This window comes from Scyliorhinus torazame, chromosome 15, assembly GCF_047496885.1.
Source record: "Scyliorhinus torazame isolate Kashiwa2021f chromosome 15, sScyTor2.1, whole genome shotgun sequence".
Taxonomy (NCBI): Eukaryota; Metazoa; Chordata; class Chondrichthyes; order Carcharhiniformes; family Scyliorhinidae; genus Scyliorhinus; species Scyliorhinus torazame.
Window position 1 is genome coordinate 163,760,923 of NC_092721.1, and position 24,968 is coordinate 163,785,890.

At 46.0% G+C, this 24,968-nt stretch overlaps 1 protein-coding gene across 6 annotated transcripts in view; it reads right to left on the bottom strand.

Annotated features, from left to right (window-relative positions):
• Positions 1-24,968, bottom strand: part of sparta (spartin a) — a 57,254-nt gene that overhangs the window by 19,309 nt on the left and 12,977 nt on the right. For 5 of the 6 annotated variants that reach the window (XM_072477031.1, XM_072477028.1, XM_072477027.1 and 2 more), the window contains exons 2-6: positions 21,862-22,706; positions 15,787-15,984; positions 14,875-14,916; positions 13,050-13,179; positions 1,396-1,590 (exon numbers count right to left, since the gene is read on the bottom strand). In XM_072477031.1, the coding sequence (XP_072333132.1) occupies positions 1,396-1,590; positions 13,050-13,179; positions 14,875-14,916; positions 15,787-15,984; positions 21,862-22,704 (1,408 nt within the window). In that variant the 5' untranslated portion in view covers positions 22,705-22,706. The remainder of the gene's footprint in view (positions 1-1,395; positions 1,591-13,049; positions 13,180-14,874; positions 14,917-15,786; positions 15,985-21,861; positions 22,707-24,968) is intronic. The other variant, XM_072477030.1, reaches the window with a different exon arrangement.

The window sequence follows — 24,968 nt, forward strand, 5'->3', positions numbered from 1 at the left end:
TTCAAGTGCGTTTCCTGTAACATAACCACATCTGCCTTCAGTTTCTTAAGGTGTGCGAGTACCCGTGCCCTCTTTATCGGCCCGTGCAGCCCTCTCACGTTCCACGTGATCAGCCGGGTTGGGGGGCTTCCTACCCCCCTCCCTTGTCGATTAGCCATCCCCTTTTTCCAGCTCCTCACCTGGTTCCCACGCAGCTGTATCTCCCCCAGGCGGTGCCCCCCCCCGCCCATCCCCTCCCATACCAGCTCCCCCCTCTCCTCAGCAGCAGCAACCCAGTAATTCCCCCCTCCCACCCCCCCAGCTAGATCCCCCGCTAGCGTAATTACTCCCCCCATGTTGCTCCCAGAAGTCAGCAAACTCTGGCCGACCTCGGCTTCCCCCCGTGACCTCGGCTCGCACCGTGCGACGCCCCCTCCTTCCTGCTTGCATTTTCATTTTTAGCTCAAATTTAGGTCTGGGTATGCATCTCATTGTAATTAAATATTCAAAAATGTACTACTAACTATATTGCTTTATAGCAGACAGAGCACCAAAAGCAGTTACATAGAAGGTACAGCGCAGAAGGAGGCCATTCAGCCCATCGAGTCTGCACCGACCCACTTAAGCCCTCACTTTCACCCTATCCCCGTAACCCAATAACCCCATCTAACCTTTTTGGACACCAAGGGCAATTTAGCATGGCCAATCCACCTAACCTGCACGTCTTTGGACTGTGGGGGGAAACCGGAGCACCCGGAGGAAACCCACACAGACACGGGGAAAACGTGCAGACTCCGCACAGACAGTGACCCAGCAGGGAATCGAACCTGGGACCCTGGCGCTGTGAAGCCACAGTGCTATCCACTTGTACTACCATGCTGCCCAAATGGTGAAATGAATCCTCATGATAAGACTGCTTCCAGGAAAAGGAGGGGGAAATTAAATGCAGAGTAAGGAAAATGCCCTGAAAATTACCAGAGCTCTGCTCAAAGTTTCAGTTTAAAAATATCCACACAAAATGGAGTCAGTATTAAATGGAATACTGGGAAACGGAAATTAATTAAGATCAAGATCTTTATTTAAACAAACATCCTTTACTAGTGCTAAACAGTAGAGGAATGGTTGGTTTGTTGGGACACTATGCCCACTGGTTGTTAGATTTGGAGAATTAGATTTTTGCATTAATGCTGCTCAGACGACATTTTCTCAAATTCAACTGCTGCATTAAGAATTTTTATTCCTTAAATTTCAAACGTTAACAATTTGCATTGGAAATGCACATAGAGAGAGCAGGAATCCTTTATAGAAGTGGTCAAAAAAGACATTTCCAAATGTCAACATCAACTATTTAACCATTTTCAGTTTCCTAAGAAATCCCTTCTGGAAGCAAGTGTTGTATACTGGTTATCAACTTACCCAGGAACTGGCTGACTTTTACAGCGCCTCCAGTTGCTTGTCTTGCAACACTGAGTCCTTTTTCCACTGTTGGACTGACTGTTGCAGGCTTATCTTCGGGCTGAATGTGTGTTCTCAGTTTAGAAGCTCCCTTCTGGATCACTTTACCAGTGAATTCAGCTCCTTTAACCAAACCCCAGCTCAACCAAGAGGCTCCTGAAATTTTTATTTTAAAAATTGTTTTATAAAATTAGATTTCCCATCACATTGCTCATGAATGAGTCAGAATACTATTAACATGCAACCAAAGTAATTGTAGCACTTGCATAAAGTGGATAATGCAACAGTCTTCATTGGATAATTATTTACATATAAATATGTGGGATTCAAAAGCAGTATCCAAACATTTCCAGTCTGATTATAAAGATCTGCATACTCAAACCAGCTGGAACCACCACTGCGCCAAATAAGTGGACATTTGGCTAGCAATAAGGTAATTTCATAAGAGTAAAATAGCAACTGAAAAGATGTGAACACTTTCAAAATGAATGACAAATTATTTCAAGGGTCAGAGCTATTCAAGTATTAACCCCAATAGTAAATTTTACAACATAGAAAGGTTAAGACTGCTTTGAACAACTGATTTAAGGAAATTATGGTTACCAGAATCATCTGGCATTATATGGCTGTACATTTTCAGGGAGGAGGATTTGTGCATTGCAATTAAGGCAATGTATCTTTCAATTCTGAAGACATCACCATTCCCTATATTCTAATTAGGAAGTTAGCATACATTTAGGCAGGTCCACATTAAAAGTCTGCCAACTCACAGAAGTCACACACCTCAATAGCATTACAGATCCAGAGAGAAACAAAAAAAATGACTTGTTCAAATGCCAAATAAATGTTAGATTAACTACAAGGCTTTACTCAACTATTGCAATCAAAAAAGAAAATTAGATGGATTAAACAGGAGTGAGATTGTTCATTTACAGCATTGCATCATTATGGCTAGTTAATAAATACACTCCGGACATCCGGTGGCGGCTATGAAGGCACATTTGGTGGCTCCCACTCTGGTCAGACTTTTGGACCTTTCCCCCGTTTTTCTACCGGACTTGAATTGTAAAACGGATGTTAGTGCCAATTGTTTACTGAATTCCCACTTCGGTGCATGGAGAGAAGGACTAGAAGTGTTTGTATGGGCAGAAACAAAAAAGGATAGAGAAGGCTTGGGCTGTAGCTGCAACAGAAGACAGCATGGCGGAGGTTCGGACCTCTGACTTGTCGACCCAGCAGTCTATGGAGCAGCTGATGCAAGTCATTCAGGAAGGCTTTGCTATGCAGAAACGGGACTGCTTGGACCAGATAAAAGAGTCGATTGAGCAGTTGGAGCATAGATTGGAAGCCCAGGATCGGGCGATCCAGAAGGTGGAGAAGGCGCTGGCTGAGCAGGAGGAACATCAGACTGCGGTAGAGCTGGAGGTGAAGATGCTGAGGAACCAGCAGAAGAAGCTCCTGGAGGAAGTGGAGGACCTAGAGAATAGGTCCCGCCGACAGAACCTAAGAATCGTCGGGCTCCCAGAGGGGTCTGAAGGAACGGACGCTGGGGCATTCACCGCAGGCATGTTTGTGAAGCTGTTGGGAGATGCGGCATTCTCCCGGCCCTTGGAGGTGGATAGGGCTCACATACCACTCGCAAGGAAGCCGCAAATGGGAGCCCCCTCCCCCCCCCCTCGCCCCGCCCGAGGGCAATGGTGGTGAGATTCCACAGGTTCTTGGATAAGGAGCGCATTCTACAGTGGGCCAAGCAGACACGGAGCTGTAAATGGGACAATAGCATCCTGAGGGTTTAACATAAGAAGCAGGAGTAGGCCATCTGGCCCCTCGAGCCTGCTCCGCCATTCAATGAGATCATGGCTGATCTTTTGTGGACTCAGCTCCACTTTCCGGCCCGAACACCATAACCCTTAATCCCTTTATTCTTCAAAGAACTATCTATCATTATCTTTATCCTGGGTTTACCAGGACCTGAATGTAGAGGTGGCCAGGAGGAGAGCAGGCTTCAACCAGATCAGATCGATCCTTTAAGAAAAAGGTGAAGTTTGGATGTTATACCCAGCCAGTCTCTGGGTCGCGTACGAGGATCAGCACTTCTACTTCGAGTTGCCTGAAGACGTGTTGGATTTTGCGAAAAAGGGCTGGTGATGGAGTGAGAACTTTTGAACTTGGCTGCAACGTTCATGTTTGTTTTTTCTTTTTTGTTTCTCTGGTTTTGTAAAAAGTTTCTCGTTTCATGGAAGATGCTTGTGATGCCGTTTGCATTTATTTGGAACCAGCGGTAGAGCTGAGTGAGTTAAGGTTTTCATTTGCACTGTTGGGAGATGGAGGTGTGCTTGTTTTGATCTTGATGTTTTTCTGTTGGGCAATTGTTTGATGTTGGAGTTTGTTGTATGAGCCGGGGGGGGGGGGGGGGGGGGGGGAGTGAACGATAGGTGGGAGACTATCTGGCGCCGGGGATGGGGGCCACCAAGCCAGCTGGGCCCAGCTCTCGGAAGTGCTAAGGGGGGGGTGTGCATATGTTTGGTTTAGTAAAGGGGTTGGGCTACAGGGTGTTGTTACTAAGGGGGGGGGGGGGAGAAAAGAGAGAGCAGGGGTGAATGTTCTGCTGACGAGGGAGGGACTTGGGCTGAGGGACAGTGAGGAGGTTGGGGGCGGGGGCTGACTGGGGATGGACGTGCGGAGCATGGGCTGGAGGCGGGCCTAAAAAAGGGGATGGCTGATCGGCGGAGGGTGGGGGGCGGGATGAGCCCCCCAACTAGGCTGATCACCTGGAATGTTCGAGGGTTAAATGGGCCGGTCAAAAGGGCACGTGTGTTCACGCCTCTTAGGGGATTGAAGGCGGAAGTGGTAATGTTGCAGGAGTTGCAAGTAATGTACCAGGTTAGACTGAGGAAAGGCTAGGTCAGTCAGGTCTTTCACTCGGGACTAGATTCAAAGACTAGAGGGGTCGCGATCCTGATCAACAAGCGGGTGGTGTTTGAGGCGGGTAGAATAGTCTCGGACGTGGGAGGCCTGTACATTATGGTCAGTGGGAAGCTAGAGGGGGTGCAGGTGGTATTAGTAAATGTGTATGCGCCAAATTGGGATGATGTGGAGTTTATAAAGAGGATGCTGGGGAAGATACTGGACCTGGACTCGCACAGGTTGGTCATGGGAGGGGACTTCAACAGAGTTATGGACACTGGCTTGGACCGGTCAAGTTTGAAAACGGGCAGGGTGCCAGCAATGGCAAAGGAACCAAGAGGGTCCATGGAGCTGATGGGGGGGGGGGGGGTTGAATCCATGGAGATTTGGGCAGCCGAGGGTGAAGGAGTTCTCCTTCTACTCACACGTGCATAAAGTATATTTCCGGATTGATTTCTATATTTTGAGCAGGGCCTTGCTGGCTGGGGTGGTGGACATGGGGTACTCTGCGATTACAATCTCAGACCATGCTCCGCACTGGGTTGACCTGCAGGTTAGTAAAGACAGTAACCAGCACCCGCACTGGAGGTTGGATGTGGGACTTTTGGCAGATGAAGGGGTGTGCGAGCAACTGAGGAAATGTATTCAGAACTACCTGCAGGTCAATGACATGGGGGAAATTTCAGCAGCGGTAGTGTGGGAAGCACTGAAGGCAGTGGTCAGGGGGGGTGGGGGCCCACAGGGAGAAGGTGGACAGGGCAGAGACGTACCGACTGGAAAAGGATATACTACAGATTGATAGGAGGTATGCGGAGACCCCAGAGACAGGGCTTTTAAGGGAACGGCGGAGGTTACAGGCGGAGTTTAGCTTGCTGACCACAGGGAGGGCGATGGAGCAGCTGAGAAAGGCGAGGGGGGGCGATCTATGAACATGGAGAGAAGGCCAGCAGAATGCTTGCACAGCAGCTTAGGAAGAGGGAGGCAGCTCGGGAGATAGGGAAAGTAAAGGACGGAGATGGGAACCTGGTTGGTGATTCAGTAGGGGTGAATAAGGCGTTTAGGGATTTCTACAGCAGGCTGTACAGGTCGGAACCCCCTACAGAGCCGGAGGGGATGAGGCACTTCTTGGAGGGGCTGAATTTCCCAAAGGTGGGCAGGGAGCTGATAGAAGGGTTGGGGGCCCCAATCGGGCTGGAAGAGATAGTGGAGGGCTTGAAGGCCATGCAGATGGGTAAGGCCCCGGGTCCGGATGGGTACCCAGTGGAGTTTTATAAAACGTTCTCGGGGATATTGGGGCTGGTGTTGTTGAGGATGTTCAATGAGGCAAGGGAAAGAGGGGTGTTGCCCCCGACGATGTCACAGGCAATGATTTCGCTGATTCTTAAGCGGGACAAGAACCCGGAGCTGTGTGGGTCCTACAGGCCGATCTCCCTTTTGAATGTGGATGCCAAGTTGCTGGTCAAAATCTTGTCCTCCAGGATAGAGGATTGTGTTCCGGACGTGATTGGGGAGGACCAGACGGGGTTTGTTAAGGGAATGCAGTTGGTGGCCAATGTAAGAAAGTTGTTAAATGTGACCATGATGCCCCCAGAAGGTATGGAGGTGGAGGCAGTGGTCGCAATGGGCGCAGAGAAGGCCTTTGATCGAGTAGAATGGGAATATCTGTGAGAGGTACTGGGACGGTTCGGCTTTGGGCAATGCTTTATTGACTGGGTCAGGTTGCTGTATCAGGCTCCTGTGGCGAATGTACGGACGAATAGGACAACATCGGACTATTTTAGGCTGCATCGGGGGACGAGACAGGGATGCCCCCTCTCGCCACTGTTGTTCGCGTTAGCCATAGAGCCGTTGGCAATTGCTTTGAGAGCTTCAAGGGGCTGGTCCAGGGGCGGAGTGGAGCACAGGGTTTCGCTCTATGCGGATGACCTGCTTCTGTATATTTCGGACCCAATAGAGGGGATGGAAGAAATCATGAGGACTAGAGGGGAATTTGGCCGGTTTTCCGGACATAAGCTTAATATGGCAAAGAGTGAGATGTTTGTGGTCCAGGCGAGGGGACAAGAGAGGCGACTGGGAGAGCTGCCGTTTAAGTTAGTAGAAGGAAGCTTTAGGTACCTAGGCATCCAGGTGGCACGGGAATGGGACTGGCTGCATAAATTGAATCTGGCCCGGCTGGTGGACCAAATGAAGGACAATTTTCGGAGATGGGACACGCTTCTGTTGTCTCTGGCTGGGAGGGTGCAAACGGTGAAGATGACGGTCCTTCCGAGATTCCTGTTCGTGTTTCAGTGTCTCCCCATCTTTATGCCGCGGTCCTTTTTTTTTTTTTTTTTATAAATAAATCGGGTCAACAGAGTGATCACGGGCTTCGTCTGAGCGGGCAAGACCGCGCGAGTAAGGAAGGCAATGCTCGAGCGGAGTCGGGGAGAGGGCAGGCTGGCACTGCCAAATTTTAGCAACTATTACTGGGCGGCTAATATAGCCATGATCAGGAAGTGGGTGGTGTGGGAGGGGTTGGCATGGGTGCGAATGGAGGCAGTTTTATGTGAGGACACCAGTTTAGGGGCATTGGTAACTGCACCTCTGCCGTTCCTGGCGGCACAGTACTCCACCAGTCCAGTGGTGGGGCCGGCCCTGAGAGTTTGGGGCCAGTGGAGGCGGCATGTGGGAGGCGGTCTGAGCCCCAATCTGTGATAATCACCGGTTTGCTCCGGGGAGCATGGACTGGGGGGGGGGGGGTTCCGATTATGACGGAGAGTGGGGATTGAGAGAATATGTTCATAGAGGGGAGCTTTCAGAGTATGAGGGCATTGGAGGAAAAGTTTGGGTTGACATGGGGAAACTAATTCAGGTATCTGCAGGTGTGGGACTTCCTTCGTAAACAGGTGTCAACCTTCCCGCTCCTACTGCTAAGGGGGATTCAGGACAGGATAGTTTCCAGAGGGTGGGTAGGAGAAGGGAGCATCTCGGACATTTATAAGGTGCTTATGGGGTCGGAGGAGACGCAGCCCGAGTAGCTGAAGCGCAAGTGGGAGGAGGAGCTGGGAGGTGAGATAGAGGATGGTCTATGGGCAGATGCGTGGAGTAGAGTCAACACGTCCGCAACATGTGCCAGACTCAGCCTGATACAATTTAAGGTTGTTCACCGGGCTCACATGACAGTGGCCCGTGAGCAGATTCTTTGGGGTGGAGGACAGGTGCGCAAAATGGGCGGGAGGACCGGCGAACCATGTCCACAGGTTTTGAACATGTCCAAAACGTAGGAGATTTGGGCAGGGGTTTGCGGACGTCATGTCCACGGTGTTAAAAACAAGGGTGGCGCAGATACCAGAGGTGGCGATTTTCTGGGTATCAGAAGATCCAGGAATCCAGGAGGAGAAAGAGACAGACGTTCTGGCCTTTGCTTCCCTGGTAGCCCGGAGACAGATACTATTAGCATGGAGGGACTCAAAACCCCCAAAGTCGGAGACCTGTGTTATGGGCCAGGGTTTAGAGAACCCCAAAGTGTATCATGGAGTTCACCTGACCCACAACGTTTAATAGACTGTGGTATGGGGAGCACACAGCCAACTCCACAGGTGTGGTAAAGCAGAAATGGAAAAGTAATTTTTAAAGCAAAACAATGTTTATTCTATGAACTCAAGTTAACCTTTTTGAAACCTAGTGAACATAAGACCATAAGACATAGGAGCAGAAGGCCATTCGGCCCATCGAGTCCACTCCACCATTCAATCATGGCTGATTTCAACTCCATTTACCCGCTCTCTCTCCATAGCCCTTAATTCCTCGAGAAATCAAGAATTTATCAACTTCTGTCTTCAAGACACTCAACATCCCGGCCTCCACCGCCCTCTGTGGCAATGAATTCCACAGACCCACCACTCTCTAGCTGAAGAAATTTCTCCTCATCTCTGTTCTAAAGTGACTCTCTTTTATTCTAAGGCTGTGCCCCAGGGTCCTAGTCTCCCCTGCTAATGGAAACAACTTCCCTACATCCACCCTATCTAAGCCATTCATTATCTTGTAAGTTTCTATTAGATCTCCCCTCAACCTCCTAAACTCCAATGAATATAATCCCAGGATCCTCAGACGTTCATCGTATGTTAGGCCTACCATTCCTGGGATCATCCGTGTGAATCTCCGCTGGACCCGCTCCAGTGCCAGTATCATAGAATTTACAGTGCAGGAGGCCATTCAGCCCATCGAGTCTGCACCGGCTCTTGGAAAGAGCACCCTACCCAAGGTCAGCACCTCCCCCTATTCCCATAACCCAGTAACCTCACCCAACACTAAGGGCAATTTTGGACACTAAGGGCAATTTAGCATGGCCAATCCACCTAACCTGCACATCTTTGGACTGTGGGAGGAAACCGGAGCACCCGGAGGAAACCCACGCACACACTGGGAGGATGTGCAGACTCCGCACAGACAGTGACCCAAGCCGGAATCGAACCAGGGACCCTGGAGCTGTGAAGCAATTGTGCTATCCACAATGCTACCGTGCTGCCCCAGTATGTCCTTCCTGAGGTGTGGGGCCCAAAATTGCTCACAGTATTCTAAATGGGGCCTAACTAATGCTTTATAAAGCTTCAGAAGTACATCCCTGCTTTTATATTCCAAGCCTCTTGAGATGAATGACAACATTGCATTTGCTTTCTTAGTTACGGACTCGACCTGCAAGTTTACCTTTAGAGAATCCTGGACGAGGACTCCCAAGTCCCTTTGCACTTCAGCATTATGAATTTTGTCACCGTTTAGAAAATAGTAATGCCTCTATTCTTTTTTCCAAAGTGCAAGACCTCGCACTTGCCCACGTTGAATTTCATCAGCCATTTCTTGGACCACTCTCCTAAACTGTCTAAATCTTTCTGCAGCCTCCCACCTCCTCTGGGACTTTCCCTGACTCCAGTGACTTTTGAAAGATCATAACCAACGCCTCCACTATTTCTTCAGCTATCTCCTTTAGAACTCTAGGATGTAGCCCATCTGGGCCCAGAGATTTATCAATTTTTAGACCTCTTAGTTTCTCTAGCACTTTCTCCTTTGTGATGGCTACCATATTCAACTCTGCCCCCTGACTCTCCGGAATTGTTGGGATATTACTCATGTCTTCTACTGTGAAGACTGACGCAAAGTACTTATTTAGTTCCTCAGCTATTTCCTTGTCTCCCATCACAAAATTACCAGCGTCATTTTGGAGCGGCCCAATGTCAACTTTTGCCTCCCGTTTGTTTTTAATGTATTTAAAGAAACTTTTACTATCATTCCTAATGTTACTGGCTAGCCTACCTTCATAATTCATCCTCTCTTTCCTTATTTCTCTCTTTGTTATCCTCTGTTTGTTTTTGTAGCCTTCCCAATCTTCTGACATCCCACTACTCTTTGCCACATTATAGGCTTTCTCTTTTGCTTTGATGCATTCCCTAACTTCCTTTGTCAGCCATGGCTGCCTAATCCCCCCTCTGATAACCTTTCTTTTCTTTGGGACGAACCTCTGTACTGTGTCCTCAATTACTCCCAGAAACTCCTGCCATTGCTGTTCTACTGTCTTTCCCACTAGGCTCTGCTCCCAGTCGATTTTCGTCAGTTCCTCCCTCATGCCCCTGTAGTTACCTTTATTTAACTGTAACACCTTTACATCTGATTCTACCTTCTTTCTTTCAAATTGGAGAATGAATTCGACCATATTATGATCACTGCCTCCTAAGTACTCCCTTACTTTAAGATCTTTAATCAAGTCTGGCTCATTACATAACATTAAGTCCAGAATGGCCTGTCCCCTCGTGAACTCCATCACAAGCTGTTCCAAAAAGCCCTCCTGTAAACATTCAATGAATTCCCGTTCCTTGGGTCCACTGGCAGTATTATTTACCCAGTCCACCTGCATATTAAAGTCCCCCATGATCACTGTGACCTTGCCTTTCTGACATGCACTTTCTATTTCGTGGTGCATTTTGTGCCCCTGGTCCTGACCACTGTTAGGAGGCCAGTACATAACTCCCATTATGTTTTTTTTGCCTTTGTGGTTCCTCAACTCTACCCACACAGACTCCACATCATCCGACCATTATGTCGTTTAGTGCTATTGATTTAATTTCATTCCTAATTAACAAGGCAACCCCGCCCCCTCTGCCCACTTCTCTGTCTTTTCAATAGGTTGTGAATCCCTGGATGTTTAAATGCCAGTCCTGAACCCCCTGCAACCATGTCTCGGTGATGCCTACCACATCATACCTGCCAGTCACAATCTGGGCCACAAGCTCATCTACCTTGTTCCGTATACTGCACGCATTTAAATATAGCACCTTTAATTCTCTGTTGACAGTCCCTTTTTGTTTTCTTAGTGTGGTGGACCTTGGTTTACTGAGCCTTTCCATACACTGTGTCATATTTTGTGGGATGGGGACAATCGTAACCACTCTTGAGTTTTGTCTGTTCGTGTTTTTTTTTTATTCCTAAGCAGCTACGCTCCCCGCTGATTACTTCACCTCTTGGTTCCCTGACTTTCCCTTCCCCCCCCAATCTTTAGTTTAAAGTCCTATTGACCACCCTATTTACTCTTTTCGCCAGAACACTGGTCCCAGCTTGGTTCAGGTGGAGACCATCCCAACGGTATAGGTCCCCCCCTGTCCCAAAACTGATGCCAGTGTCCCATGAAAAGGAACCCCTCATTCCCACACCATTCTTTCAGCCACGTGTTAACTTCCCTTATTCTTGCCTCCCTATGCCAATTTGCATGTGGCTCGGGCAGTAATCCGGAGATTATGACCCTTGAGGACCTGTTTTTTTTAAATTTGAATCCTAGCTCTTTATAATCTCTAAACAGGTCCTTTTTCCTAGACTTGCCTATGTTGTTGGTACCGACATGGACCACAACAACTGGATCCTCCCCCTCTCTCTGAGTATCCTTTCAAGCCGGTCAGAGATGTCCCGCACCCTAGCACCGGGCAGGCAACATACCATGCGGGACTCTTTATCCTGCTCACAAAGGATACTGTCTATCCCCCTGATAATAGAATCCCCTACAACTACAACTTGCCTATTTACTCCCTCGCCTTGAATGGCCTGCTGAACCATGGTGCCTTGGTCAGTTGACTCATCCTTCCTGCAACCCTGTTCGCCATCCACACAGGGAGCAAGTGCCTCATACCTCAACATCTTAGCAACCATCAATTCAAATACAACCCCCAAAGAATACAACACTAAGTAATGATTAAGCTGTCCTTTTAACATCCATAAGACTCACAAAACCTTCAAAACAGAAAGACATCAGGCTTAACTTCACTACTGAGAATATTTATAGTTCTGAATTCACGAAATGATCCAGAGATAGTCTGTTGATGGCAGAGAGAACAGCAGTACACCTGCTTGGTCTGGCTTCAGCTGCAACACTGAAAACGAAACTAAAACACAACCTGCAGCAAACAGCCTAAAACGAAAGTTAAAAGCTGACAGACAGCCCAGCTCCACCAACTCTCTGACATCACTGCAGTAGTAAACACCCATTTCTTCAAGGTACTCCCGCATGACACCTGGCTATCGGACACGGCTAGCTTTCTCTGTTTGGAGAAAATCAAGTTCGCCTCGAGAGAGTCACTGTTAGGGTTTACCCGGAGGTGCCAAACGTTCGTCAACTTCTTTGCGGGAAATTAATCATCGGCAGACGGGCGGGGAGGGGAGGGAGAGTAGTTTAGATTAGAGTAGGGGATCAATAAGGGTGGGACCTGTACGAGAGGTAAATGGCTTTTGCACTATGTTTATGGTTTCATGTATATTGTTTATTTTGTTGTTGTTACTATACCAAAAGTACCTCAACAAAATGTTTATTAAAAAATAAATAAATACACTCCATTTACATGCAGAACAAGGTTTGACATCTTCCAGACAAATCTGCATTGGGTGCCTGTGGGTCTTCACAAACCATGATAAATCCAAAAACAAATTTCTTTACACATTTAACCCAGAAGGTAGAAAAAGATCCTATCAACAAGTTCTGCATACGAGAGAAGATACAAATTAAAAGGACAGTATTTTTCACATCTCTCCGGTTGAATAATACGTGCGTACTTTGACAAACTGTACCAAATGATAGCCAGATAAGATGCATGAAACTGAGGCACGAGGAACAGAAAAAGTCAAAAATAAAATTTGAGCTATTTCTCCCACCAATATTATGTGCTAAATAAGTGCACGCTGATAAGAATTGTGCGCTAAGAATATTATTTTAGGCAAGTTTTTTTAATGTCACTGAGGGCCATTTAAAAGGCAATTTGCTTTGATGTTGAAATCAGACAGTGGTTGGAATCATTCAACTTAAATAGCTAGGTCAAGATCATGACAAACAACAACCTGTTCATGCTGATCACCATAGTGGACAATATGGGAAAGTCTGTGACGTAGTAATCTAGCGAACACAGCAATTTCATTAAGGCAGAAAATAAAAATAACATTTTAGAATTAAAATTGAGGTTATGGCCATTGATGATCAACATCTTAAATTTTACAAAATATGTTAATATTACAACTTTAACGAAGATAACAGTACGATCTAATAGTTTCATCAGTCTCATACTGATGGGTTAAATCAGAAATCACATTCCAGGTCCTGAAGTAATTCTGCCGGAGATCTTCTTGTATATATGCACATTCCTGATAGTGAAATTAATGTTTTCTAAACTTTCTCTCACTTATGTACATCAACGACTCACCCGTTAGAATTCCACGGGCCATTTTGTCACTCCACTCTGGTAGAATATTCTCTTGGGTACTAGGTTGTCGTTCATGGTCAATCGGAACAGTCTGGCTCAAATTAATTTCACCAGCAGAAGCTTCTGGATCCTAAGAAATAAATAATTAATACAATACAACTATTTTCATAGCATAAGATAAACTGTTTGCTAGCATTCACTTTTAAAAACTGCTATTCCAATCCTTAGTTTTCTTTCAGGATTATACAGTCCTCTAAGAAAGCATAGATCAGAGATTTCAATGAACTAGGAATTAAATACACCTGGAAGCCACAAGAATCTTACCCCTTTGTCATCAACCTTTCTATTTTATTGATATTAAAGTCCTTGGGAGAGTTAGATTGTTAAAACTGTTTTTGATTTGTGACAAAATAATCCATATTTTTTACAGGTAGTGAGATGCTCAGTCTTTAAGGTAATTGCTTCAACCAGTCACCCCAACAGTATTTTATCATTTCAGACTTATGACATAACGTTGTAGACTTGGGGACTACAGTGTGTATGGTTATTGCAAAAATCGGAGCTATCAGTCTGCATTTCAAAATTGGGTGCATTGTAAAGTATCTGTGGAACCCTGAAGCAAAAGAACAAAGAACAAAGAAAAGTACCAGTAAGGAACAGGCCCTTCGACCCTCCATGCTGCCCATCTAAACTAAAATATTCCACACTTCCGGGGTCCGTATCCCTCTATTCCCATCCTATTCATGTATTTGTCAAGATGCCCCTTAAACGTCACTATCGTCCCTGCTTCCACCACCTCTTCCTGCAGGGAGTTCCAGGCACCCGCTGTGTAAAAAAAACTTACACAGTTGGAAAAGCAGTCGGAATTCAGGAGAGATCACCCACAATGCTGTACCTAATGGTATGATAGACCAGGAACGTTAACATCACTCCATGATCTGGACTTGATAAAACCATTGCAATTAAAGAAAATAAAACACGTGTGCACACACTTACATGTTCATTTTATTCTTCTCCTTTCTGAAGTTGAAACCTCTTTTGACTTTGAAATGCATCATCGATTGATGTCCTTACATTGATGCATTACAATGTAAATTATTTACACATCCAATTGTGAACAACACACTCCTGAATAAATAGAACTTGTCCAGTCTAGATTTCGATCAAACTTACCAGAGTATGATCTCTATGCATCCCCAGTAAAAACTAAAGGAGCCTGCTCCGGGGATTCTTATTACGCTTTGACAAAGAGTCATCGGACTCGAAACGTTAGCTCTTCTCTCCCTATAGATGCTGCCAGACCGGCTGAGATTTTCCAGCATTTTCTTTCGATTCTTATTACACAGAATCCCCATTCTCTCTATCACCTGCTTGATAATCTAGGACTTCTCTCCTTTCACATTTTCCCCCACTTTCTATTATCTTGCTTCAAATGAAACCCTTCTATTTCATTTCAGCATGTGTGTCTGTTGCTAACCTGACCTACATATCATAAAGCAATAATCACATCCACACATTATTTTAACAAAGGATTCTTTGAGCTATTATGTAAATAATAGCTATAAAGTTCAACCATCTCCTTTGTTTATTGCCACCATATTACAGAATAAACTGCATACTACATATTACAGGATAAACTGCATACTAATTTAATTGGTTAATAATTTTGTACTGTTCACATAAATCACCAATGAATTTACTAGAAGGGATAGACTAGAAAAATTACCATAAATGAGACAGCTGGACAGCTCATTCATAAAAACAGTAAGCTTGCAAAAATATTACATGTACTAAACTTTTCAGGCTTCACATTATATTTCCATACCTTTTTAAGAATTCTTCTCAAGTCTTCAAATTTGCCTGTGCTCTGCAAATACATCATCATGATTCTTGTATAATCTCTTATGTATTCCATTATTTCTTACAATAAAATATGTTTTTTGAAGGAGACCAAAGAGTGGATGAAATTAATCATTATTTTCCTAGTTTGTGTTTAGAAGAGTGTACTAACTTAATTATGGTAAGTCTTCCTTTTGTGTGATATGTATTACTACTCCACCCCCCAAAAAAGAAAAGGAATTTCTCCCCTGTACTCACTTCCAAACTAATATTGGAGCCAAAAATGAATGATCTATTTGTGAAACCAACAAATAATTTCCCCTCAAATTCTGCTCTGCCCTTTTAAAAATATTGAGTCTTCAGAAAAGACCAAGCATCAGCTGATACCCAATTCAAATAGCCATTCACATGCCCAAGTGTTGCCAAGTAATAAAGCAACATCATGGTCAAATCTGGTCCTGTACTCACCTCATATTGAAGTCAATTTTACATAGGTTACTGGATAACAATCAGGAATGGAAACATTTTCTTCTCTAGTCTATATGGCCAAGTTTCTTTGTATCCTAACCAATGAATTACTGTAGAGTCCTTTTTATATATTTGATCAATTCAGTAGCAAGTCTACATAAGTCAGTTTATACATATGATATTCTTTACCTATTTTATTTGCTCAGTAATAACAAAACATCATCTTCCCACCTCTTTCCCCCACAATCAAATGGCAGTTTTAAACTGGTTATGACATATATGAGCAAATGACAATTGGAAGCATTCTCCAAACTCTGGCCATCTTGTTTAGAAATTAACTGAAAATTCACTGTAATTTAGTCAAGTGCTTGAAAATTTACATTGCATTTCCACTGCAGTTCAGTCAATTCTTTGAATCCCTGAAAGTTACCTGGACCTTTAAATAAGTCATTTGTTTCAGCAGGTCTTCAAAGTGCTCTCTGTCAGATGCTGGCAGCTCAGATGATAGCACTACTCCAACATAGACACCAGGATCTTGAGACATTACATCAGGAAACATGTAGACTCCATTGTTACACTGCAGCACAGGAGACTGGCTAGGTATAAGCGGGTACAGCCAATCACAAACCTAGACAATGAATACAATACAGAAAAAGGTGAAAATTGTGTAACTTTTATGTCTATCCACAACTGGCCCTCGAATGATAACATCATAATAATTCCAATATCCCCTCAATTTGTCCTTGGATCACAGTCTGTACATGAAAGACAATTATACCAGATTAATTACATCAGCCAGTCAAGCTCTAATGCCGACTTTCTATAAAACCTGTATCAAATGAATTCTTTTCATGACTCAAGGACATCCCAAAGATCTTTACAGCCAATTAAGTACTTTTGAAGTGTAGTCTTTGTTGGCATGTAGGAAAACACCGCATCTAGTTTGTGCATGGCAAGCTCTCAAACAGCAACAAAATGGCCAGATCATCTGTTTTCCAGCATTGGTCAAGGGACAAATTTGGGGAAAGACACAGGAAGAATTACCCTGCTCTGCTTCAAATAACACCATGGAATCTTATACATCCACCCAAGATGACAAATGGTCCCCAATTTAATGTTTCATCTGAAAGATATACGTTTGACAGTGCGGCACCCTTCAGTCTAGATTATATACTTAAGAATCTGGAGTGGGACTCGAATCCACAACATTAGTACTGCTACTAAGCCACGACTAAGTATTAAGACATTCAATAAGATGCATTTGTACCATAGGAAAAATTAATTTGTCGTGCAACTTTCAGGTGGCAAATTGCCTCACAGTGTTACACAAAGAGTTAGGAAAGAGAAGGGAGTGTGGGGAGCAAAGGGAAATGACCAAACACATGGCTAGAGAAGTAGGCTTTGAAGATAGAGAGAGAGATGTAGCAAGGCATTTAGGAAAGCAACTGCAATATGCAGGGAAAATAGTTAGAGGCTCTGCCACGAATGGGAGATTTCCTAATCGGACTAAAAACAAAGCAACGTCCTCAACGCAATGGCCAACGGCTCAATTGCCAGGGCAAATAGCAGAGGGGACAGGGGGCACCCCTGCCTCAACCCTCGGTGCAGCCGGAAATACTCCAACCTCAGTTCGTGGACACACTTGCTACGAGGGCCTGGTACAATAGTTTGACCCACCCCATGTATTCCTCACCAAATCCAAATCTACATAACGCTTCCCACAGGTACTCCCACTCCACCCGATCAAAGGCTTGCTCCGCATCCATTGCAGCCACTACTTCTGCGTCCCCTCCTTCTGAGGGCATCATAATAATGTTTAGGAGCCTCTGCACGTTCATGTTCAATTGCCTGCCCTTGACGCACCCGGTCTGATCCTCGTCAATCACCCCCGGGACACAGTCCTCTATTCTGGTGGCCAAGATCTTAGCCAGCAGTTTGGCATCTACATTTAGCAGCAATATCAGCCTGTAGGATCTACACTGCAACGGATCCTTGTCCCGCTTAAGGATGCGCGAGATCGAAGCCTGCAACATCGAGGGGGGGGGGGGGGGGATCCCTCTCCTTGGCCTCGTTAAAAGTTCTTAGCAGGAGTGGGCTCAGCAGCCCAGAGAATTTCTTGTAGAATTCTACAGGGTAACCGTCCGGTCCTGGGGCCTTGCCCGACTGCATATTCTCCAAGCCCTTATCTATCTCCTCCAACTCAATCGGAGTCCCCAATCCCTCCACCAGCTCCTCGTCCACCCTTGGGAACTTCAATTGGTCCATAAATTGCTTCATCCCTTCCCTCCCCTCCGGGGGCTCAGACTCATACAGCTTGCAGTAGAACTCCTTGAAGACTTCATTGATCTCTTCCGGGCTCAGGACCATGTTACCCCCCTTATCCCTAACTCCCCCAATTTCCCTGGCCGCCTCCCTCCATCGAAGTTGGTGCGCCAGCATCCTACTCGCTTTCTCCCCATACTCATATATTGCCCCTTTCACCTTCCTCAGCTGTGCCTCTGCTTTCCCTGTGGTAAGCAGGTCAAACTCCGCCTGCAAACTCCGGCGCTCCTTTAGCAGTCCCTCCTCGGGGGTCTCCGCGTACCTCCCGTCTACCCAGAGTATCTCTCCCACTAACCTCTCCCTCTCCGCCCGATCCTTCTTCTCTCTGTGGGACCTGATAGAGATTAACTCCCCTCTAATAACTGCCTTCAAGCCTCCCAGACCATAGTCACGGTTACCTCTCCCGTATCGTTTGTTGTCACATAGTTTTGGATGCCTCTCCTAATCCACCCACAGACCTACTCATCCGCCAACAGTCCCACGTCCAATCTCCAGAGGGCGCTGTCCCCTCTCCGCCCCCAGTCTCAAGTCCGCCCAGTGCGGAGCATGGTCCGAGACTGCAATGGCCGAGTACTCTACCCCCTCAACCCCCGAGATTAGCACCTCAACCCCTGGGATTAGCACCCTGCTCAACACGAAAAAAATCAATCCGAGAGTACACTTTATGCACGTGGGAGATGAAAGAGAACTCCTTCGCCCTTGGCCGAGCGAATCTCCACGGATCCCCCCATCTGGTCCATGAAACCCCTCAGGACCCTAGCCGCTGCCGGCCTCCTCCCCGACCTGGACTTAGACCAGTAGAGAGCCGAGTCCAAGATTGTGTTGAAGTCCCCCTCCATTATCAAATTGTTTGGTCAGTGAGTTTTAACTGCGTCTCCTGTAGCATGGCACCGTCTGCCTTTAATCCCTTCAAGTGCGAGAACACGCGGGCCCCTTTGACCGGCCCGTCTCTTTCTCCCCTCCCCCCCCCCCCCGCCGACTAGCCATCGCCTTTTTTCACCCAGCCATGTGCCCACACCCCCCACTCACTCAAGCCCTCCCGCCGGAGGCTCTCCGTCCCGATTCTCCGTCTGGTCCCGAAAGTTGGCTCCCCTTCAGCCAGCAAAGCAGCATCCCGTCCACCCCCCACCCCACCCCTCAATCCCAAATGTCAAGCCCCCGCTTAACACTAACTCCCCCATTGCACTTCCGTAAGTCAGCTGACCCATGCTGATCCCGGCCGCTCCCACCTCTACCTCCAATCCAACTGTTGTCTCTTTCTTTGGGCCGCCAACCTCCCCTCCCCCACAGGGTAAGAGAGAGAGAGAGAGAGAGAGCGAGAGAGCCACCCCATTCTTCCCGTGTAACAAGGAGAAAAAAAGAAAGAAAAGAAAATGAACACATTCCAGGCGTTGCCCCGAACGAACGACCCCCCCCCCCCCCACCTGGCAAGCTGCCCTAACTGACAGGCCCATCTCCCCCTTCTGCGGCATGGCTCCGTGAAAGCAGAGAGCTGGCAAAGGACACCGAGGGCAAAACAAAGAGAGAACGGGGCAAACCAACATAACATAGCCCCCTCCAGCCGCCTCCCCAGCCCCCATACAACTTACACTCTGCTTCCAATCTTACATTAGGACAGCACCCGGTTACACCTCTTCACCCGGGCATTCCAACAACATGCAGCTGCCCATTAGTTCAAGTCCAACTTCTCATTTTTAATAAATGTCCACGCCTCGTCCGGCGTATCAAAGTAGTGGTGCCGGCCTTGGTACGTGAACCACAGCCTCGCCGGATGTAAAAGCCCGAACTTCACCCCTTTGTTGTGGAGGACAGTCTTGGCCCGGTTGAATCCCGCACGCCTCTTAGCCAGATCTGCTCCCCAGTCCTGGTAAATTCGAATCTCACAGTTCTCCCATTTACTGCTTCGCTCCTTCTTTGCCCACCGCAGGACACGGTCCTCGTCTGTGAAGCGGTGGAATCTTATCACCATAGCCCTCGGCCTCCTTGCCAGGACTCTTGTGCGCCCCTTCCAGTTCCAGGGGCCACAGGAAGGCCCTCGCGACCATCAGCGACCCCAGCATCGTGGTCACAAATGCGCTCGCAGCCGACCCCTCTGCACCTTCGGGGAGGCCCAGGATTCGTAGGTTCTGCCTCCTCGACCTATTTTCAAGGTCTTCCAGTTTCTCCAATCTTTTGTGCAGGGCCTCGTGCGCCTCCACCCTGACCGCCAGGCCCAAGATCTCATCCTCATTGTCAGAGACCTTTTTTTCCACCTCTTTGATCGCCTTCGCCTGCATCTTCTGAGTCTCCACCATCCTTTCCATGGAAACCTTCATGGGGGCCAGCATCTCCCTCTTGAGCTCTGTGCAGCAGCTTCTCAAGGACTCCTGCTGCTCCCGCGACAACTGTGCCCACGCCTCCTGGTCTGCGCCGGCCACCATTTTGTCGTTTCGCACCCATTCCCCTCATTTCACCGATCCAGACTTCTTTACTGCGGCACTCCTGGTCCACTCCATACAGCGCTGGGGGGAGCCTCATCAGCGTTTACTGCCCCACCGGGGATCGCCGCCAAAGTGCCGCTAAAGGTCCGTTAACGGGCCCAAATGTCCAATCTTGGCGGGAGCTGCCGAACATGCAACCTACATGGCCGCAACCGGAAGCCGTGACCAGCAATGTTACAAACACGAAAGACGGGAGCTGAAGATTTTTTGTTTTAATCCCAGCAAGCAATAATTCAGGAGGATGATCTAAGGCTAAGATATGGTAGTTCTGCCAGGGCTCCAAATCAGTGATGTTGAATTGAAGGAAGTTTGACTCATGCATTATTTAATGTCATACTGGCAGCCAAAAAGATATTGATAGTTATGGAGACGAGGATGACAGCGAAGAAAGCAAGCATATATCTAGAAGCTGACCTCATAACTAATAATTTCACTGAAAAACAAGAGTTAAGGACGGGAGGGCTCCAAGAAAATAATCTTGCAGTATATCACAGATGCCCATGGAAATATCTGGGAAGAAATATATTGAGCACATTGGAACAGGCAGGAGTGGAACCACAAGAGGGCAATACACACGAGAGAGGTGCGAGACAAGGATGGAATGTTTCACATCCATGGAGCTCCTGGAAACAATGCACAATATACTGCATCAAAAAGCCTACTTGGCAACCCTGACCAGAAATTAGGCCGAATAGGTTTAACTGTATATGTTGGCAAGATGTGGAGAAGAGCAGTCTATGGTTCAACATAACCTACAAGATAGGAAGGAATATAGCTGTGCTTAAAAGGGCTGACGATATAACTTTGAGATCATTGTAACAAAAGCAAAGTATTGCCCAGGATGCATTTTTTCTTTATTCTGATTATGTGGTTTAAGGAGGTGTTTAATATACCACATTCAAAATTAATCAAAAAACAAATGCCTCACAGCACCAAGGTCCCAGGTTCGATCCCGGCTCTGTTAAATACTGGATGGGATTTTCCATTCCCACCAAAGGTGAACCCCTGCACCGGGTTCCCCAGCAGTGTGGCCGCCGAGCAACGCAAATGGCCATTGACTACAGCTGGCAACCAATGGCGAGCCTCCTCAACTCCAAAAAATCACAGCCACTTTATTCACACTGTAATTCTCTTTGAAGCAAACTGCTTTTAGACCAATTAATGTATTAATATTTCTAGCTTTTGGTGTAGTTATGTCAAATCGTGGGTGTGTAGACAAGTACCAATCACATATCTTGATATAACCACTGAACTTGAAAACCTATCCATTGGTCTGTTATGAAAGTACTGAATATGATGGCTGATATCAACTATTTTCCAAAGCAAAGAAAGATGTGGTGGAATTCCCATGTGTTACTGGGTAATAAATGGCTGGTTTGTTCACTTAGGAGGAACACTACCCCTTCTCAAGGGCAATTAGGGATGCGAGCAAAGTTCACATCCCATGAAATAATTGTTTTTTAAATCCCAGATTAGTTTGTACATGAGCGTTACACTTTGGTTAGTACGCCTTTTGATTTATTTCTCATGATACACATCATCTAAAAATATTCCAAAAATCCAAACTACTCATGGCACAAGACTTCCAATCCTTTCAATTATTATGCAAAAATCATTTCAAAGTATAAAAAAAAACTTGATATACTGTAGGCGTTTAAAGTTAATAAATATGCTTTCTGCAATTAACTAAACAAAAATCATACCTGCAGAAAGGAAGGTGGCCTGTTTTGCGCTGCACCAGCTTCTGTACCAGAAAACGTCACAATGCGGAGATAGCCTGGATATGATGGTGCACTCACTTGCCCATCAGGTGTTACATAGAACATCTGAACTCCTTGTTCAATTAAAATTAGTTCATATGCATCTACACCAAGTGATTCCATTGGCGGAGGGTGTGTTCTTTGTCCAAAGATTTCATCACCAACAACAGCAAACTCGCCTGATTCAGTTCCATAGGAAATGGTCATATGTCCTTCCACAGCCTCAGGTGTATACAGAGGGGGCAGCTCAGTCGATATAGATGGAGCATCCAATGACAAGTTAGCAGCTGTCCTGGGGGAGCTTCCATTAGTTGTTGGGCTCACATTCATGGCAGAAGACAGAGGGTCAGATCGAGCCTTTGATAACGTTGATGGTTTCTCTTCACATTTCGGGACAACAGGATATAGCCTCGTCTCAGCTTTAGGGTTATCAGATGTCAGAGTTTCAGAAGATTGGTTTGGTTGACTAGATGCCATTGAGTCATCTCCAAGCTCCAAAATAGACAATCTTGTTTGTATATTATTTAAAGTTGCGCTCATTTTATTTTGCATTTTACGTGCGGTGTCCCACTGGGAGCCTGTACATTCTGGACTATTTGATGGAATATGCAATCCTTTAATTAAATGCTTCTCTCCTTGCCTGTAATACTGCTTCGCAGCTTCTTTTTGACCATATTCATCTGCAGAGAGTCCTTTATTAACAAAGGTAAATGCTCGTTTATATTCCTCTTTGATGTAATTAAGGCTTTCAGCTGTATTTGTAATTGCAAGGTTGCGGTGGTCCATATCTAATAGAAATAAAGTAACACATAAAAGAAAGGTTTAGTCAGATGCACGCATCGTTCCACTTATTTGGGCTAGAAGTACAATTTGAAACAAATGCAAGTCTCCCATTTTGTTGATGGAATTACTTATTGTAGTTTGTACCATTATAGTTCACAAGTATTCAATGCATTTCAAATACGCAATGATATTCAGGTCAATTTGAAACGTACTGCATATAATTCAACATGCAAATCTCAACATTCGCACCCTCCACCACTGACACACAATGGCAGCATTTACATGATGCACTGCAGCAACTCATCATGATTCCTTCAGCAGCACCATTCTAACCCGCCATCTCTACCAGCTAGAAGGACAAGAGCAGCAGATGCATGGGAACACCACCACCTGCAAGTTCCCCTCCAAGCCATGCACCATCCTAAGTTAAGTTGAGTTACAACCCTGGAACCGCCTTCCTAACAGCACTGTGGATGAACCTACACCACCTGCTCTGCAGCAGCTCACCATCCCCTTCTCAAAGGCAATTAGGGATGAGAAATAAATGCTGGCCTGGCCAGCAAAGCCCACATTCTGTGAAAGAGCAAAATATCACAAACATAGAGAGAGTCCTGTACAGTCCAAGTCCCAATATCCTAACACTCAAAGTCAAATGAATGACTGATTTATCAGAACACCAGTCTCTCACCACATGCTACTAGGGGTGTCTATGGAAGTTATTTATATGGACTTTTGGAAGGCACCGAACAGAGAATTGGAAATTACTGCGCAAAAATTATACGTAACACATTGGCTTAGATATGAAATTTGTTAAGGGGTGAAAGACAAGGAGGAGAGATAATAGTTACTCACTGGCAGAATATGATTAGTTGTACCCCCATAGCCCTGTACTTAGGCTGCAGCTTTTCATTACGTTTATAAATGACTTGGATGAATGAAGAGAGCATTGTATACGTTTTCTGGAGACACTAAGTTAGGTAGCACAGCAAATAGTGTAGATGGGAGCAGATAGTGTAGGTGGGAGCAGAATGTTGCAATGGATCACTGCTAGATTAACTGATTGAAATGAAATGAAAATCGCTTGTCACAAGTAGGCTCCAAATGAAGTTACTGTGAAAAGCCCCTAGTCACCACATTCCGGCGCAAATCTGTCTGCTACAGTTTTGCCAAATGTGGAACCATACTAGTTCATCGTGGAACCCAAGATAGACAGATCAAAAAATATTTTAAATGGCAAGAAGCCAGAAAACTATGAGTGAGCAGTGAGATTTAAGGGTTCCACTAAAGCGACAACTTAATACAAATGGGCAGATACAAATAAAAATGTAAACATTCTAATAGACTGTTGGCCTTTTTCTAAATAGGGCTGGAAAAAAAAAGGATGGAAGATATATTACAACAAAACAGAAGTACTCTGTTCAGTTTTGGCCAACATTCTTCCAGCAGGATAAATTGGCCTTTAATAGGATGTAATGCCGATTCACAAGAATGAAACTGGGGATAAAGGGTTAATTTGAGGACAGATTTCAAATTAGTTGTACTGCAAATATAGAAAGTTAAGGGGCGATCTAATGGAGATCTTTAAGGAATTACTTGCTTTCAAGAAAGGGTAATTAGATTTGTTGGAATGATTTCTAGGTAAGGGGACTGTCCAATGAAAAGAGGTTATGGTCTATATTCTCTGTAGTAACGGATAACGAGAGCTGATCTCATTGAGACAAAATGTTTTAAAAGGATGGACAAGATACAACAAATGCTGCGAAACTTTTCCCTAACCTCTGGAATTAAGAGTCATAGGGCACAATCGGGCAACACGGTAGCACAGTGGTGAGCACAGTTGCTTCACAGCTCCAGGGTCCCAGGTTCGATTCTGGCTTGGGTCACTGTCTGTGCGGAGTCAAAACATTTTCCCAGTGTCTGCATGGGTTTCCTCCGGGGGTGCTCCGGTTTCCTCCCACAGAGGGATGTGCAGGTTAGGTGGATTGGCCATGGTAAATTACCCTCAAGTGTCCAAAAAGATTGGGTAGGGTTACAGGTTGGGTGGAGGGCTCAAGTGGGGTGCTCTTTCCAAGGGCCAGTGCAGACTTGATGGGCCGAATGGCCTCCTTCTGCACTGTAAATCCATGATCCTGTGATTCTCCAGCCACGTTGCACTCAAGCGAGAGCACAACGCAGTCGGAAAATGCCAGGAAAGGCTTCCAGCGAGCCTCCCAACAGGCTGCGCGCCTAGTGAGATTCTCCAAAGTCCCTCGAAACGGTGGAGTCAG